The sequence below is a fragment of the Fusarium phalaenopsidis genome (genome assembly GCF_050370095.1).
Source record: "Fusarium phalaenopsidis strain FUZ10S chromosome Unknown contig_32316, whole genome shotgun sequence".
Lineage (NCBI taxonomy): Eukaryota > Fungi > Ascomycota > Sordariomycetes > Hypocreales > Nectriaceae > Fusarium > Fusarium phalaenopsidis.
In genome coordinates, this window is record NW_028145399.1 from 1,209,613 (window position 1) to 1,227,772 (window position 18,160).

The 18,160-nt window shown below is 54.3% G+C and overlaps 4 protein-coding genes across 4 annotated transcripts; 2 read left to right on the plus strand and 2 right to left on the minus strand.

The window, feature by feature from the left end:
* Nucleotides 1-1,273: 1,273 nt before the first annotated feature.
* LRP88_11966 (mono-functional DNA-alkylating methyl methanesulfonate N-term-domain-containing protein) lies at nt 1,274-5,696 on the plus strand (the record flags this gene model as incomplete). The annotated part of the gene is made up of 4 exons (XM_083248374.1): nt 1,274-1,501; nt 1,735-2,865; nt 2,921-3,038; nt 3,880-5,696. The coding sequence occupies 4 exons, from the start codon at nt 1,274-1,276 to the stop codon at nt 5,694-5,696; spliced, it is 3,294 nt and encodes a 1,097-aa protein (XP_083095804.1).
* Nucleotides 5,697-6,597: 901 nt separating this feature from the next.
* LRP88_11967 (translation initiation factor eIF5B) lies at nt 6,598-9,932 on the plus strand (the record flags this gene model as incomplete). The annotated part of the gene is made up of 4 exons (XM_083248375.1): nt 6,598-7,047; nt 7,102-7,608; nt 7,661-9,630; nt 9,686-9,932. 4 exons carry the CDS (start codon nt 6,598-6,600, stop codon nt 9,930-9,932), a joined length of 3,174 nt encoding a protein of 1,057 aa, XP_083095805.1.
* A 941-nt stretch (nt 9,933-10,873) lies between these two features.
* Nucleotides 10,874-13,656, minus strand: LRP88_11968 (heat shock protein 70 family; the record flags this gene model as incomplete). The annotated part of the gene is made up of 6 exons (XM_083248376.1): nt 10,874-11,146; nt 11,213-11,512; nt 11,663-13,190; nt 13,288-13,319; nt 13,437-13,498; nt 13,644-13,656. 6 exons carry the CDS (start codon nt 13,654-13,656, stop codon nt 10,874-10,876), a joined length of 2,208 nt encoding a protein of 735 aa, XP_083095806.1.
* Nucleotides 13,657-15,518: 1,862 nt separating this feature from the next.
* Nucleotides 15,519-17,967, minus strand: LRP88_11969 (chitin synthase D; the record flags this gene model as incomplete). The annotated part of the gene is made up of 3 exons (XM_083248377.1): nt 15,519-17,649; nt 17,703-17,869; nt 17,935-17,967. The coding sequence occupies 3 exons, from the start codon at nt 17,965-17,967 to the stop codon at nt 15,519-15,521; spliced, it is 2,331 nt and encodes a 776-aa protein (XP_083095807.1).
* Between the last annotated feature and the right edge of the window lie 193 nt (nt 17,968-18,160).

An 18,160-nucleotide genomic window follows, 5' to 3' on the forward strand; every position in this document is an offset into this window, starting at 1 on the left:
GCCACGTCGCAGGTACACCAATGTTTCATTGTGAATTTGAGTGCAATGGATCCATTCATCCATGGGTTGGGGGGCATCTAGAGGACCGAAGCACCAAGCCTTCAAGGGAACTTGCAGCCAGCCCAGCCTGTCCGCCTTTCAGCACGTTCCTCGAACTGTCTGGCCTCTCTGCCTGCCCGCCCGCTATTGTCACCGAGCGTGCGCTGTACTCGGTACCTTCCTAACCCGTGGACGGCGGGTGCTGTCGGGCGCTAGAATCTGAGGTGCCTCTAAATCTCACACTTCCCGCCCATCCACAACCTCTCTCAGCAGTATCAGGCCTCAGACAAACTGCAATCCTTCCATCACGTTTTCGTTTCTGGTGGCAGCATCATCCATACCGCGAGCGTCGTCACCCGGTTGATTCTGTGCCTGCCTCCGCGGGTGTTCTGTCCAACAACAGCCACAGCCGCCCTGATCAATAATCGTGACTGGAGCGAGCGCCCTCAGCTGGCCCAGGTCGATCAACCTTTAAAAGCGACACCTGTTGGCCTTTCAGAGGCATCTGGAGCCGAATAGAACAGCAACAACATCGACCGAGCTCTTTTACTCGGCACACCCCTTTCTTCTGCTTGGCAGAAACTTTATTCTAGGCAAAACATTGGGTCTGGTCTGAGATTCTTCGGCCCTCTAAACCAGCCCAGGCCAGCACCACGCATTGTCCTGGATCGACACGTCGGCCTTGCTATCAGCTGGTTCTAACTTCGACTTGTTCCCAGTCGCTGGATCCCAGGTACCAGCTGTGAACCAGTTGTCCTGCAGGTTGCCTTCGGCCTGCCCATACCCTGTCCGCGCCTGTCCAGATCCTCCGAGCTCTGTCCGGGATCAACTCACGCCCCTCCGCCCCTCTTGCTTGGTCAAGGCACTCAGCTTATTCGAGTTTCGTCGAGGCCATCAAGTGTTGCTGGCGTGCTTGGACCAGTGCCGCCTCTCCTTATCCCTCTAGAAGACCACACCAGCCCGAACTAGGCCAGGCAAGCGCTGTGTGAACGAGCCACCAAAGACCGATATTCACCTCGTCTCGTCCAAGCCGTCGTTACTTAGATGCTCGTTGCTCCCACCCAGTAACGCAGTGTTGGGGGCGACTCGCATGCCCCGCGTGGCCTACTTCTCTGCCAGCAACCTTCTCTCCGCCTTCGGACTCTCTACGCATCACCAACGCTCTTCATCTCGCTCCTTTGGCCACCGCCCTTTCTTCAGTTTCTTAGCCCCTTGATGCCATGAAGCGGCCAGCATGGCTTTCCAGAGCAGTGTTCTCAGAGATGGCGAGTGGGTGACAGAGACGGTCAACTTCCAGGATGCCCTGAAGGCCTCCACCGCGCCCAAGACCAATCCCAAGCCCCGTGCCGAACCTCCTGTCTGTGGTGTTCTAACTAGAACTCTAATCGAGAGCCCCGTTGTCCACTGGGTTCTTCCCGTCTGGATACGATCCCGTTCTCACAATGATATTGCTTTTGTCGGCGTAAGTCTTGTCTCCTTGTGCGAATCTTGCGACAACTTTAAATGTTCTGAACTTTGGGGTTGGTGCTTTTGTTGCTAATCCTAGACGTTCAATCTCGCTCTCACCTAGAGGCATTGTGTGTGCTCACTGTTTGGAGTGGCCCTCGTGGTCGAAAGTTGAACACCATGTGTTGAGATGTTCCACCCTTTCTGCTGTTTACATTTACCCCTATGGACTGTCACTAATGGAAACAGGATCACTTTGTTCAAATCAGTGAGCTTCGCGACGATGGACAAGCCCATGAGGTCATAAGAAAAGCCGACCTCGGCTCCAGAATCCGAAATGCCCTTGTTCTCGGAACACCCCCTGAGGGCGGCCCCGATGGTACAGCTTCCAGCGTTATCAAGACCGAAGACGCCGATATCCTCATGCAAGACGCCCCGAAGCCACATGAAGGGAATGCCCGTCAGCCGCTTCCTCCCCAACTTCTCGTATTGATCCTCGAATCCTCTGATATGGTATTCCTCTTCGTTCGAGAGCTCCCGGATCATACTCTCGAATTCGTCACCACCAAGTATGAAAGCCCTAGGAACCTCAAGTACCTGGGATACCACTTCGTCATCAACCCATCTTCGCGCTATATAGCTGCTGGCTCTGCCGAGGGCGCATTTATCATATACGAGCTAGAAACGTTAGCGAACATGAGCACTCAGTACCAGCTCCAAGGATATTATCAACCTGTCAAAAACCTCAAGGTCCGAATTGCCGATGGAATCATTCACAAGTTGGAGTTTCTGTATCCGCGACCTGAGGATGACTACCACATCATCCTCCTTATCATCATCGTCCGGCGCGAGGCGATCCGGGGGTCTCACATTTCCCGAATGGTGGTGTATGATTGGGAGGCCAGCGAGGACGTTGAGTCCATTCTCAAACTAGAGAAGGCGGGAATGCCACTTCCAAAGGAACATCGGATGCCACTAATGATCATACCTTTGAGAATCAATACTGCTTTCATCGCTGTCTCCGAGCATGCCATTGGGATTGTCAAGAACGCCTTTACAGGGCAGACCTCGTTTGACACTCTGGAAACGCACTCTCCCAGCCAGACCAACTTGCATCATGGAGCTGCCGGCCCCCTTTGGACTGCCTGGGCAAGACCCTTCCGCCTCAACAAGTACTTTGAAAAGACGGACATCATCTATCTGGCACGCGAAGACGGCGTCATTGCCCATATCGAACTCGACTCAGCAGACCTTCTTCCGTCAGTGACCACCGTTGGGACGATCAGCACGAATATATCCACCGCCTTTACAACGGCCTATGATGTCTTCTCAGACGTGTTCATTATTGGTGGCGAATCAGGCCCAGGGGGCATCTGGAAGGTAAACTGACTTAATAGGAGCCCCCTGATCGCAGGCGACTGACCTTGTACAACAGCTTGCCGCTCGAAGTGACCCCCAGCAAGTAAGCACGATCGCCAACTGGTCTCCCGTTGTCGACATGGCCACGACAGACGGAAACGATTCTTGGACAGATGGGGTGGCACGCCAGGATCGTTCGGGTAGATCTAAACCGTCGCCGATTCTTTCTCAAAAGCCGGATCAAATTTTCTGCACCTCGGGCCGTGGGCCCCGGTCCAGCTTAACGGAGCTGAGATGGGGCATTCAAGCCAGAATCGGACTAGAATTTGACTACGACCAGGTCGTCCGCCAGTCATGGATGTTCCCCGTGGAGAGTCAAGGAGAGCGAGGCTTTTATGCCATCCTCTCAATGCCACATTCTTCTGATGTCCTTCACTTTCCTGCTAATCTCAGCAATGCCAGCGCTTTGTCCTCGGAGGTCTCACCCTTTGATACCAACTCGCGAACGATATCAGTTTGCCAAAACGACCAAGGGACAATTGTACAGGTCACAGAGGCATCCACTAGCCTGGTTGCCTCCTCACAAAGGCAAGTACTCTCCTTGTTTCCAGCACTCTTATAATCTACATGTGAGATCCGCAAGGGATGGCTAACCAACTTCAGCTCCCGGCATACACACGGCGATGTTTGCGGACTCGATTCTCTGGTTGCAGATAACGCATGTTGTGAGAACGATATCGTCGTCATCTCCTCGCATAACGGCCAAGCATCACGTCTGGATGTCCTACGGATCGACCAAATGAATGTGACAAAAGTCGCCTCGGTAGACACAGCTGGAGAGGTTACTTGCCTTTCTCTGTTCACCCGCTTAGGCGACACATATATCGTGGTAGGCTCCGTTATCGACGGTACACCATGGATTTTCAACTATACTCTAGATGGCCAAGAGGTTAGAAGCCACAGTATGGAGTCACATTGCGGTATTGTCCCCGTGTTGGATTGCAGTGTTGCCCACGGAAACTAATTGGTTCTTAGAGCATGATGCTCAGCAGCTCCAGTTCCGAATGGAGGCTTTCACAAGCATCTCGGCAGTCAATGATGGCCCAAACAAGACCATACTCGTATTCGGAACCAGGAGCGGTCACCTAGTCACCGTTCGAATCTCAAACGATGGGATTGAGGATATTTCGATGACTGTTGAGCAGCTTGGCCTGGCACCTACGAAGGTTTCTCCTGCTTCAGGTCCCTTTGCCGGAGGGCCTGCCTTCTTCGTCTGCTGTGACAACAGTCTATGGGTGATGACGGGCTTTTCGGAGCAAGAGACCAAGTTCAAGACAAAGAACCTTATCTGGCCAACTGATTCCAGTGATCCATCCTTGCCAGCGCCGCCCATTCACGCAGTCTATTGCCTCGCAGACAGCCTTTCCAACTATCCTCAACACAAATCTTTGATGTTGCTGGCTGGAACACGGATCCTTCTCGTGGATATCTGGCCCCACGTCGGCCCCGTTCCCCGCAGTATTCCCCTTGCCGGAACACCGATGCGAGTCATCTACTCCCGGACCTGGAAGTGCTTGGTGGTGGCGCACTTTGACGAGGAAGATCGCTCGACCCTTTCCTTCATCGACCCTGACTCAGGGGCCACGATTTCGAGTGCTTCCGACAAGAACAAGAAACCATCTCAGCACATCTCTGGGCTAGGCCATGCAGGAGACAAGATCTTCGGCTTGAACGAATGGCTTTATGTCAAGGATGGCAAGACCTTCCCGTTCCTCATCGTGACCACGCAACAAGGCCGCTTGATGATTGTATCTGTGAAAGAACAGAAGGTTGAGACGGAGAACGGGCCATCAAGGGAGTTGCAGTATTGGACCCGGTACAAGAAGAAGGGCTTTTCAGCACCAGTCTACTCGGCTGTGGGAGACGCTGTGGGCCTCCTGTTTTGTGTCGGTGATACCTTGCACTGGGAGGTTCTCGACCTCGCTGAAAAGAGGCTGAAGCCGATGAAGGAGTTCCGACTAGACTCTCCTGCCATGTCACTGCGTGTGGAGGGGAGCAAAGTCTTTGCCTTGACAGCGATGCATTCCATGCTGGTCATCGACCTCCACGTTGAATCCGAGCACGCAGAGGCCTCCCTCATCCATTGTGATCAGGTTGTGCGGTACACGTCTCATATGGTTGAGATGGGGGATTCAGAGGATCAGCTTGGCGAGTGGCCACTGAATCTCCTCTCGACCAGCCAGGCAGACTTTGCCGGAGTTTGGGTTCCTCGGGGTCAACGGAACAGGGAATTCGAGGTAGTCGTCTCTGGAAAGTTGCCCACGTCGATAAGGAGATTCCAGCGCGGGCACACACGCCCATTTTGGGTAGCTGCGAACCGCCAGCGGCAATACAACACCCTCTTCAGTACGGTTGACCAGGCCGAGGTGTTGGGCGTGTCCCTCGATGGCTCGCTACAGCACTTTGCACTAATAGGCCTCGATCTGTGGAGATTCTTACGCCTTGTTCAGAACCTGGCAAAACACGACAAAGACATCTGCCCCTTTGAGCCCGGCAACGACTCAAAGAAGAAGAGGGATGAGGATGAGGACATGTATTTGGATCTCGAGCCTCAGATGATTCCGGACAAGATGCACGTTGACGGCGATGTGCTGAAGCGCTGCTTTGACCGAGGCGCTTTGGAAACGCTGGTTTCCATGGGGGATGGCTTGGATTTGTTTTGCGAGTATCTAGATGGCATCGATGAAGGAAAACACACAAAGGCGTTCCGAACTGACGGGGAAGATGGACATGAGAAGTATCTCGAGCTGGGCTACGAGATCTTGGAGCATGTTTTAGCGCCAGTTATCTAAAGCTTGAATATATGGGCGTCTGGAGCCAGGATTTAAGGCTTTAATGCTGAGTTGGAGCTGTGCACTGAAGGGAATCTGCTACCAAGTGTATGAGGCAGTGTAGCCAGTCACAAGATGGAAAGAATAAAATGATGTCTTGGGATCACGTTGTATTAAAAAGAGTTTTGTCAATCTTATTAAGGGACTCAAAATTAGTCGCCTATACTCGCGAATCAAAGCAGGATAGCAACCACCCCTTGCTTCTTGGTGATGCTATATCATGGAGTTGTCAGGCTCTTAAGAGGTGATGTTGTGGGAGGTTCGGGTGATTACATAATATGACATTCACAAAATATTCCTTCCACTGGGTTGGGTTTCAGTGCCCCGCAGAGGAAGTCAAGTGATTTGATTCATCGTCAACCTCCACTAAAACTTTCATGTTAGCGAACAGCATCACGAGAATTTTTGGCTGACTGCTCAGACTCGACTCGACTCGATTCGACTTGCGACACATCTCCTTGCAGACCCGAGGAGACGGAGCATGTCGCATAAGCTACTCCCAAGAGCCCGACGACGTTACCCTGCGCTGGATTCGCCACCGCCGCAGCTGTTCAAGAAGCCCTGTTCCCGTTGGATTTGATACCTACAGTAGTGGGCTGCCCCGCCTAAACCCCGTAGCCCAACCCACTCCCACCCGCCAAACGAGCAGCGAAACCGACCATACAGAAGCCAAACCTAAGGCGCTGAGGTTGTGTGTGCCTGGCTGTGTCTGTCTGTGTGATAGAGCCGTTGCCTTGTCCGTCTGCAGGCAAGTTTCTTTGGCTACTTCGCCCCCGAAAAAAAACCCATAACTCCTTCTTCGCCCATTCGCGAGCCCCTCCGACGACTGCATCTCTCGAACCAGCCGACAGAGACCGCCGAGATGCCGCCCAAGAAGAAGGGAAACAAGAAGAACCAGCAGGACGACTGGGAGGCCGAGCTTGGCGAGAGCATTGCCCCGCCTGCCGCCAACGACGATGCTCCTGCTGGTGATGACAACGCCGACGGCGACGACGATGGCGGCGCCGGCGGCCTGATGGCCACCCTGCGCAAGAACAAGGAGAAGCGTAAGAAGAAGGGTATTGTCGACACAGCTCCCGTCGAGGAGCCGGCCCCGGCCGAGGAGCCTGTGAACAAGGAGCCTGTCGAGGCAACCATGGACGACGAGTTCGATCTGCCCCAAAAGAAGGGTAAGGGCGGCAAGCAGAACAAGCAGCCCGCTAAGCAGCCCGAGCCCGCCGCCGACGATGGTGCCGAGCCTGGTCGCATCTTGACCAAGGCCGAGAAGGAGAAGCTGAAGAAGGAGCGTGAGAAGCAGCGAAAGAAGGAACAGGTACGTGATGCTATATCTACTTGTTGATATCCCCTTACTGACAGCCTGCAACAGGCCGCTGCCAAGAAGAAGGGAGGTGCCGCCGCAAAGGCCCCCCAGCCTGCTAAGGCTGCTGCCCCCGAGAAGCAGGAGGAGGCCGCTCCTGCGCCGGCCGACGAGCCCGCCGCCGCGGCTGGTGGCAAGAAGAAGAAGATTCCTGCCCACCTTGCTATGCTCCAGAAGCAACAGGAGGAGCTCCGACGTCAGCGAGAAGAAGCTGTCCGCCTCGAGGCCGAGGCCAAAGCTAAGGCCGAGGAAGATGAACGACTAGCAGCTGAGGAGGAGAAGCGCCGCGAGGAGGCCAAGGCCCTCAAGAAGCAGAAGGAGAAGGAGCGCATTGAGCAGCTCAAGAAGGAGGGCAAGTACCTCACCAAGGCTCAGAAGGAGGAGAAGGCTCGCAATGAGCGAAAGCTCCAACAGATGTTGGCCGCTGGTATCCAGGTTGGCCCCTCGGAGGGTGGAGAGAAGGCCCCCAAGAGCAAGCCAACAGACAGGAAGAAGAAGGGCCGAGCTCAGCAAAAGGTATGGACTCATCTAAAGTTTCATAGATCTGCCTTGTACTGACCGTAACCAGGCCGACGAAGAGAAGGCCCTTGCCGAAGCTGCTGAGCGCGCCAGGCTGGAGGCCGAGAAGGCTCTGAAGGAGGCTGAAGAGAAGGCCGCCCGTGAGAAGGCTGAGGCCGAGGCCAAGGCTAAGGCTGAGAAGGCTGCCGCTGAGAGTGACGTTGAGGACGACTGGGAGGCCGCTGCCGCCTCCGACGCCGATGTCAAGGATAGCTGGGATGCTGACACCGAGGATGAGGCTGAGAAGGCCAACGGAAAGGCTGACTCTGGGTCCAAGGACGAGGAGCAAGAAGAGGCCGAGGAGTCTGAGGAGGAGTCCGAGGACGACGAGGCCGCCACAGCTGCCCAGCAAGCTGAGCTTCAGCGAAAGCGAGAGGCTGCTGAGCGCCGTGAGAAGGCTCACCAAGCTGCTCTGGCCGCCCGATCCAAGGACAACCTGCGATCCCCTATTTGCTGTATTCTGGGACACGTCGATACCGGAAAGACGAAGCTTCTGGACAAGATTCGACAGACCAACGTCCAGGAGGGCGAAGCCGGTGGTATCACACAGCAGATCGGTGCTACATACTTCCCTGTCGAGGCCATCCGACAAAAGACCGCCGTCGTCAACCCGGATGGCAAGTTCGAGTTCAAGGTTCCCGGTCTCCTGGTCATCGACACGCCTGGTCACGAGTCTTTCTCTAACCTCCGATCCCGTGGTTCCTCGCTCTGTAACATCGCCATCCTGGTCGTCGATATCATGCACGGCCTTGAGCCCCAGACCCTCGAGTCTATGCGCATGCTGAGAGAGCGCAAGACCCCCTTCATCGTTGCCCTGAACAAGATTGATCGACTTTACGGCTGGAAGAAGGTTGACAACAACGGCTTCCAGGACAGTCTGGCTCTCCAGAGCAAGGCCGTCCGCAACGAGTTTGAGACTCGTCTGGAGAAGACCAAGGTTGCCTTTGCCGAGCAGGGTTTCAACTCTGAGCTCTTCTACCAGAACAAGTCCATGTCCAAGTACGTCTCGCTCGTGCCCACTTCGGCGCACACGGGTGAGGGTGTCCCCGACATGTTGAAGCTCATTGTCCAGCTCACCCAGGAGCGCATGGTTGGCTCCCTCATGTACCTGTCTGAGGTCCAGGCCACCGTTCTTGAAGTCAAGGCCATTGAGGGTTTCGGTATGACCATCGATGTTGTCCTTTCCAACGGTATCCTGCGTGAAGGCGATCGCATCGTACTCTGCGGTACAGAAGGTGCTATCAAGACAAACATCAGAGCTCTGCTCACCCCAGCACCTCTCAGGGAACTGCGTCTCAAGTCTGCCTATGTTCACAACAAGGAGGTCAAGGCCGCTCTGGGTGTCAAGATCAGTGCCCCTGGCCTTGAAGGCGCCATTGCCGGTTCCCGTCTGATGGTTGTCGGACCTGATGATGATGAGGATGACATCGAGGATGAGGTCGAGTCCGATCTCGCTGTCCTGTTCAACCGAGTCGAGAAGTCGGGTCGTGGTGTCAGTGTCCAAGCTTCGACTCTTGGTTCGCTCGAGGCCTTGCTTGACTTCCTCAAGGACTGCAAGATTCCCGTGGCCAACGTTGGTATCGGTCCCGTCTACAAGCGTGATGTCATGCAGTGTGGTATCATGTTGGAGAAGGCTCCTGACTACGCCATCATGCTCTGTTTCGATGTCAAGGTAGACAAGGAAGCGCAACAGTACGCCGAGGACCAGGGCATCAAGATCTTTACGGCTGACATTATCTACCACCTGTTCGACGCCTTCACCAAGCACATGGACGAGCAGCTGGAGAAGAAGAAGGAGGAGTCCAAGATGTTGGCTGTCTTCCCCTGCGTGCTCAAGCCCGTCAAGGTCTTCAACAAGAACGACCCTATCGTCATTGGTGTGGATGTCACTGAAGGCCAGCTGAGAATCAACGCTCCCATCGCCGCTGTGAGGAGCAACCCCACGACAGGCGCCAAGGAGATCATCAAGCTGGGTAGAGTGTAAGCTTAACCATCTTGACTGTACATGACCAACGATTTGCTAACAAATTCACAGAACCTCTATCGAGCGAGAGCACAAGCAGATTCCCGTGTGCAAGAGAAAGGAGCCTTCTGTTGCCATCAAGATCGAGATGGGCAGCAGTCAGCCCATGTACGGCCGTCACCTCGAGGAGGAGGAGACTCTGTACAGTCTCATCTCGCGAGCCAGCATCGACACCCTCAAGGAGTTCTACCGAAAGGAGGTCAGCAACGAGGAGTGGCAGCTCATCATCAAGCTCAAGCCCCTCTTTGACATTTCATAAGCTGGCCAGCGAGTGCCGGGCAGAGCTTGCAACACCTGGTGGCGCGAGGCCCTCCCACCCAACCCATTGGCGCCGGGAGCTTGGCCCGAGTGACTCTTTCGCAGAAGCTGTCTTTTGAATCTCCAAGATAAAGCTCAGGCGTCGGGTCAAGCTCCCGTTGGGAAGAGGAAGATTGCTACTGCGCATGTGGAGGGGGGAGGGTTAGGGATGGAGAAAAGAAATTGCATCTGTTACGAAGAATGGAATCACGTCATTCATGTATGTTATGTTATGCCGGTTGCATTGTTTGGGGAACCAAAAAAAAAAAGATTGAGGACGCATCAGACGGAGGCGCGAGAGGGTCCAAGGTCTTTTATAGAGGGTTATATCCAAAAGCGAGTTGCAACCAACATCCATCATCCATCCGTCGATGGCTTCATGCATGTATGGCTCAGTTTTGTAATCAATACTTTATTCTATAAACTCAACTCTACTCTACCCATCTCATCTTATCTCATCTCGTTTCTTATCTAACTACCCAACTTCACAACACACTTGACTGAACTGGTCCCCCCTTATCTCGCCCATCTCACCGTCATTTCACCTCACGCCACCTCACCTCTCTTGTCTCTCTCACCGACATGGCACAGTTCAAAGAATGACACGGGCAAAGTCCAAAGGCTCCAAGACTTGAACCAAGCCTGAGTGTATGGATCCTAGCTACTAAAGGCAAAAGTGGTCTAACAGCGGGTAACATATCCGTCATGATGATCCCTCCCTCTTCCCTCTCCCAATAAAAAGCCGTTGCAACCGTTAACATGCTCTATTTCTTCCTCCGCTTCTTTCTTCGTGGCCTCTTTTAACATATTTTTCGGGCGTCATTCATCTCATATCATGTGCGTGACCACAGCCGAGGTATGGTGTACCGGACAGCTGTGTCATGATCGTCCTCCTCTCACAACTTACTGGGGGTCAGCCTCGCCACCCTGTTGCGGAGCATCGGCGTCCTTCATCTCTTGGTCCACGCCGGCCTTCTCAGCCTCAGCCTTGCGAGCATCCTCCTCAGCCTTCTTCGCAGCCCTTTCGGCCTCGGCTCGCTCGAGAGCGGCTTGTCGCTCCGCCTCGACTTTCTCAAAGTGGCGCTGGACGATGGGTCCAGCCATGGCACGGATCTCGTCGATCTTGGCGATGTAGACACCCTTAGTGGTATCATCACCCTCATCGTAGAGCCAGTCCTGAAGACATGGTCAGCATCATTGTCTTGTTGATCACAGAATCCAGAATCGGGATCCAAAACATACCTCGGTGGCCTCGAGCTTGGCCTTGATGGTCTGCTTCTCCTCCTCGCTGGAGAAGTCGGCGTACTGGTCGTCGAGCTTGGCGCGGAGGTCGTAGATGTAGGCCTCGAGCTCGTTCTTCTTCTCCTCGGTGTCGGCAACAAGCTTATCCTCCATCACCATGGCAGCCTCCTTCTCGAGCAGGGCAGTCTTGGCAGCCTCGTCGAGCGAAGCAGTGCCAGTCGAGATGGGCAGATCACCCTTGCGGACCTGCTTCTTGACCTTGCGGGTCTTCTTTGGGGCATCCTTGTCGGTCTCCATGGCCTTGAGGGAAGCAGATGTTAGCGATTGGGGTTCTGGTACGGATTCGGCTGAGACTTTGGGAACAACGGTCGGGAGCTGAGGCGAGCTGACCCGTACATCCTCGTCGAGACGTTGACGTTTAGCGGGTTGGTTACCACCTCCATCTCCGACCGACGCGGATGATGAAGGGGATTCCGGACTCTGGCCCGGAGCGGGAATGTTGGGGCGTGACATGGACTCGAGAAAACTCACATCGGGATCCTTCTTATCACCCTCCTCGTTGATCTCCTCCTCGACCTCCTGGTCCTCGACATAGTAGCCGCTCTCAACGTTCAGAACACCGTGGATGTTGACACGCGCCTTAAGCTTGCAGATCATGAAGTCGTCCTTGCCGTCGGCCTTGACATTCTTGACAGAGAAGCGGCCAATCCAGGGGTTGGTCTTGCCGGGAAGCTCTTCGGGTTGAGCATAGCGAGCCTCGAGGTCGAAGGGCTGCTTTCGGTAGAAGGTGAGGATCTTGGTGGAAGGCATGACGTTGCCCTTGTTAAAGACAGTCAGGCTGGTGTCCTCGTCGGGGATATCGGGGGCCTTCTCCCAGGCGAACTCGATGGGGTAGCTGATGATGTCCTGGACGGAGAAGTCGCGGACACGGAAGACGGGGGAGAGAATGGCGCAGCTGAAGGCGGAGCCACGGGCAAGAGCCTCGTCGGCGTTGAGGGTGAAGGAGAGGGGCTTGCCGAAGAAGGCCTGGATTCGTTCCTTGAGGGCAGGGACTCGGGAACCGCCACCGACAACCTCGATGATGTCGATGTCCTCCTTGGTGAGCTTGGCCTGTGCCAGGGCCTGCTCGAGGGGAGCCTGGGTGCGGACGAGGAGAGGCTCGATCATGGCCTCGAACTCCTGGCGGGTGATCATTGCGGAGGCATCAATGTCGTTCATCAGCGACTCGATGTTGACGGGAGCCTGCTGGTTGGCGGACAGGATCTTTTTGGTCTTCTCGGCGGCGGCGATTGTGCGGGCGAGGGCACGGCCGTGGGTCATGATGTCGACCTTGTACTTGCCCTTGAACTCCTTGGCGAGGTGATCGACCAGGGCGCGGTCGAAGTCTCGGCCACCAAAGTCCTTGTCCCAGGTGGTGGCCTTGACGGCGAGCTCACCCTTCTTGAACTCGACGATGGAGACGGTGTAGCTGCTGTGGCCGATGTCGACAAAGGCAACACGGCGGGGGCGCTCCTCGGGGCCGGGGAGGTCGAGCTTGGTGATACCCCAACCCAGGGCAGCGGCGGTGCCGTCGTTGATGAGGCGGAGGAGCTTGAGGCCAGCGATGTCGGCAGCATCGATGAGAGCGCGGCGCTGGATGTCAGTGAACCACGGAGGCACGCTCATGCAGATGTCGGACACGGGCAGCTTAAGCTCGGCAGCGGCGGTAGACTTGATCTTGCTCAGGTACATGGCGACGAGCTGGGTGGCCGTGAACTTCTCCTTGTTGCCCAGGTAGCTGACCTCGGCGCCGACCTGGCCATTGACGTCGACGAGGGGAGCGGTGATGTATTTTTGCTCAATCTGGACGTCGGGGTCGTTGAACGATCGGCCGGCGAGGCGCTTGAGGGAGCCGACGGTGTTCTTGAGGTTGGAGATCTCCTGGGTCTTGGCCGCCTCACCGAGGTAGCGAGACTTGGGGCCGAAGCCTACCAAAGAACTATAGAGCGAGAGCTGTCAGTAAACATGTTTCCTGATTGATGATGGCGGGGTTGTTTTGACTCGACGGCGGGGTCAAGAGGAGGGGGATAACATACGGAGTAGATCGGTTTGAGACTTCATTGGTGACCTGTATAGGAGAGCAAGAGTCAGCCAAAGGTGAACTTTGTATTGTGTGTTTATCCTATCGACCGCGCAGATGACAGGACAGCGGGCGGTCGATCAGGACGACGGGGAGTATACGCACCACATCGACGCCGCGGTTTCGGGCGACGGCAATGACGGTCTTGAGGGTTCCGAAATCGACACCTGTAGAAGGCAAGGCGCCATGGTCAGCAAAGCCTATCCGGGGTACAAGATGAGGCTATCTCTCCCGCAAACCGAGGTAGGAAGCGATAGCGGATTGTGGGACGGACTGCGAAAGCAAAAGAGAAGAGGGCAACAAGCAACTTACCAACGACACTCATGATTTCGACTGGTGGGAATCTGCCCACGTACACAAACTGAGGGTATTAAAGGTAAGGGAAAGAAATAAGAGGAGAGGGGGGGAAGAGTATGAGCGATGCGCGCAAATGCTCAACAGAGAGAAGGGCGAGCGCAAGGGCAGGAATAGATCGTGAGGATGGAGGGGGGGAGTTGGGCCGCAGGTTTGGCTTGTGGTTTTTTTTTTCCTTTCCTTCAAGTTCCTTTGGTGGAGGGGGAAGTGAGGGAGGGGAGGGGCAACCAAGCCTTGGGTCGGGGAAGCCGCTTACTGAGAGAGATGGACCTCAGCTTTTTTTTTCTCCCCCAAACAGTGGCTAAAACTGGAAAATTCGGTTTCTTTTTCAGTGGGTTTCCCGGTAGCCGGGAGGAATGAATCAGGTAGAGGGTACCTGCGGGTCGATGTGCGACGTGGTGTAGGTGCAGTGTAGTGCGATGATGTAAACCAGGTATGGTCTACTTGCGATTTTGGATTCGAGGCGATTCGAGAAGATGCGTCTTTTCCTTTTCTTTCCTTTCAGAACAAAGGATACAAAGAGAATGCGAGTAATGCACGAGGCAAACTATTTATTCTATTCAGTCTTCAACTTATCTCCCCTCCTGCCTAGAAAACAGAGTGGGAATAGATATAACGTCCAGGGTCCCCGTTGTTGCCATCCATCAGAATCTGGAAACGACGATAGTCTTCTTTGCGATTCTGCCAGCTCCAGCTGCAAGGCAAAGAAAGAAAAAAAAAGAGGTAGGCAATTTACAGGGGTGGTACTTCTTGCATCTCCACCGAGCAGAGCACCAAGGCGCCTAATCAAAGTCGCAATTGGGTCATTGCATGTCAGATGTACTTTTTTTTTTTTTTTTGACTCGCGTCCAAGGCAACCTAGACTTCGCCTCGTCTGGCTGAGAAAAATGATTTGTGCTAGCAAGGGGAGGAGAAAAGTGCCCGGGCGAAAGATGCTGCCCCTCCCCCGCTCCCCAAGGTGAGGCAAGCTGTTTGTTGATAGAGGGGCAGAGGTGACCAGGCGAGACGAGACCCCAGCAACGACCCGACTCCTGGGTATAATAGCATCAAGACATCCATTGTTAAGCGTCTTCTCTCGACAGTATCTACTCCGTGGTACACACACAAACCTCACAAACCCTGCATTCCATCCCGTGGATTGCGGCCTTAAACCCGGCTAACCATCCGTGACTAACAACTACCCAGCCCTCAACATTAATTTGCATGACTTTGACACAACCTTTCAACTCGTGCCAAGCCTTTAACAACTAACATCAGGCACATTTTGCTCCGCTGGCTCTTCCACTGGCTCACCGACAAACCAGATGCTTCCTTGTGATCATCGTTGGGCTCTTTACCCTGGACAAGCGAACCGAGTTGCGATCCATTCATGCGGGCCTCAATAATAAGAGCTTGTCATGATAACGCATTATTCACCATCCCGCTAGCAGAACCTGTTTCTAAATCACCGTCCACCCATGCATCACGTCTCATGTCAAACCTCTCCTCCTGCCCACTGGTCTGGTCTGTTTTGCCTCATCTCATCCACCTGGATAACAACACAACGCCTGGATCACCTTTGGCACCTACCCCGGTCACGCCCGCTCATTCTCATCTCCGGGCTTCCCTCTCATCTTATCTTGTCATGGACCGTCCGGCTCCAATATTGCGGGGTAGACCGTCCGTACGACTCTGACTTGTCAATGGCCATGCAAGATCGGCATGCCAACAATCTGCACCACACACCTCTTCCACCAGAATAGCTTCATCTAGCATAGACCTATCTAACTCCCATCTGCAGCACCTACCAGCTAATATGTTGCAGTCAATCTCGAGTAAACTGTCGTCATCTTTTTATCTGCTTTGCTTCAACCCTCTCGCCATCCGGCCCGCAAACGACATATTCTCACCAAGCCTGGATTGCCCTCTCTCCTGGGCTGGACTAGCCACCTCCTCCGTCGAGCCAATGTTGGACCCCTCATTTGACTCGCCTTGGGCAACTCGATCATACTGCCCTTGATCATGTAGATGCCTTGCATTTGTGCTGGCCAGATAGTTTGCTCGCCTCAGAGGTGAATCCGAGAGCTCCCGGCCGGGCAGAACCGCCTGCATGTTGCCCACTTCTGAAGCCTGCGTTTGCATCTGTTGCGCAATCTCGTACTTGCGACGGTCTTCTTTACCCATGAGAAGCTTCATTCGTCGTGGCGTGCACATCCCAAAGCCTATGCTTCCGCTAGATATAATACTGTCAAAAGAGTCTCGCTCCCGTAACTGGGGTCTGGCGTATGTTCCTGACTCGACATCATCTGCACTTACATCCAGCTCATCTGGATGTAGATATGTTCCTGATGCCGTCTTCTGACGAGCTGAAAACTTGCCATCAATCTTGTCTGGTGGTCGCACCACGCTCCTGGACCGTCCGAGATTGCTCGTTACGGCCGACTCTCGCTTTGACGCTGCTCTGCGAGCTTCATGTGCTGCTCTGAATGTCTCTGGGACCACGTTCAGTTCATCACCTTGCTTTTCAGCCTGTTCCACAGCTTCCCGTGCGGTCGTGTGCGTGTCTGCTGCTGCAGCATCCGCTCGCGGTCCACCCCATGTTCGCTGCCCTGCCGTGAAGATCCCGTACACCATGTAATACCAGTTGTAAAACGGGTTCAGAATGAACATAAGCGGGTACAGCCAGATTTTGAACCGTCGGAGCTTCGCTCCAAAGTACAGCATCAGCATCCAGTTGAGGCCGAGAGAGATGGCGATGAATCCCACGGGAAGATCGTCCACCTTCTTGACTGTTGTCATCAGGGCGAGGACCATGATAAAGAAGAGCAAGGCCGTCGTCCGGATGGTGTTTTGCATGAACCGAACTAGAATGAGGATTGGGTATCGCTTCCACAGGCGCCAATCCGTCAACATGCAAACTTCGTTGGTGATGAAGCCAAGGAACCATCGGCGCCGCTGCTTAATCAGGGACCGATAGGTCTGAACAGCTTCCGTCTTGCAGAATGCCGATGTGCACATCTGGATCTGGTACCGCTTCTTGGCCCCGATCATGAAGAGGTGCGTCAGCCAGCGATCCTCTCCCAGGTGACACTTGGCGAAGTCGAACAGATCCTCGCACTGCTCCGTCTTGTCCACAAAGTAGTATTTGGCCATCCGCCGGAAGGCCGAGAACCGTAACATCGTCAGCGCACCAGGTAGACAAGTGACAGAGCCACACCCGGACTCGACAGTCCGCTCAAACAGCTGCCCATGTATGTACTCCATGTCCTGTAACAGGGTGATAACACTATGTTTTCTCGTCGTCGAGGTGATGACGCCAGTCATGGCCAGCATGTCTCTAGTATTGCCGGGACTGAGCTCCATATCGTAGACAAAGTTTTGAAGGCAAACCTTGTCCAAGATGCAATCCGAGTCGATAAAGAGGATGAATAGATTGTCGTTTCGCTTGAGGTATTGCTCGTACACTTTGTCAATGAGCTTGAAAGTCACCTTTTGACAGTGACGCTTGCCTCCATGTGGGAATCGAGAAACGGTTATACGAGCTGAGCGGTAGCTTACGTCGATGCTCTTAGGATACGACTCCATCGTGAGCGACACACCAAGATGGTCGATGGTGTTGAGATATAGTTCGTCTTCTTGCTCGCCGTCGAAGGATAAGAAAACGTGGATACATGCGGCTGGATAGTCGCAATCGACGACGGAATTGATAGCTTTGATGAGGACTTCGGGCTCCTCTCGATAGCAGGGCATCACAACAACGACTTTAGGCGCAGTCACATCGTCGAGAACCTGCTTGATGCGCTTCGTCCGGCCGAGTTGATTGGTCACGAGCTGATAGATGCAGAACAGCCAAGGGACTGTGAGCAATATGGCGAAGCTCCAAAAGGCGAACCACTGGAGAAACGCCACCATCTCTTTTGGCCATAGGTTGGTAACTTGGCTCGGCAACGGCAGCGTCACTACCATGATTGGAAGGAAGATGGCGCTGGAATGAGTTAGTCTGTGTGCTCTGATGTGAAGTAGAGGCCGTCAACATACCGGAGTAGAACAAATGCGACGCCAACAACGACGCACAGTACATTGATGGACCAGTGCTCTGCCTTCTGGAAGACCTTGACAAGGCAGTAAACAAAAGCTGCCAGCCAGAGAAACCACTCCAGACAGGCCATCACCAGAACCACACCCACGATACTCGTGTAAACAATCTTTCGGAAACGGATCAGCTTCGATATAGGGAGAGTGGGCAGCACTCGGGTGCATGCATACGTACATCTTCCAAAGGCCAGTCATCCAGCACCGCCATGACTGCAACGGGATAATCAATGTCTTCCGAGCTCTTGACTGGGTTGTATCCCGCTGGGAAGTGCTTCCCCAGAGACAAAGGCTGGGAGAAGGTGAGAACGGACGGACGGCCTCACACTCGACACCTGAAGGGCGAGAGTCTGCAGGCTCCCCACAGAGCTTCACAGCTCGCGGGAGCCAAGACGGATGGACGA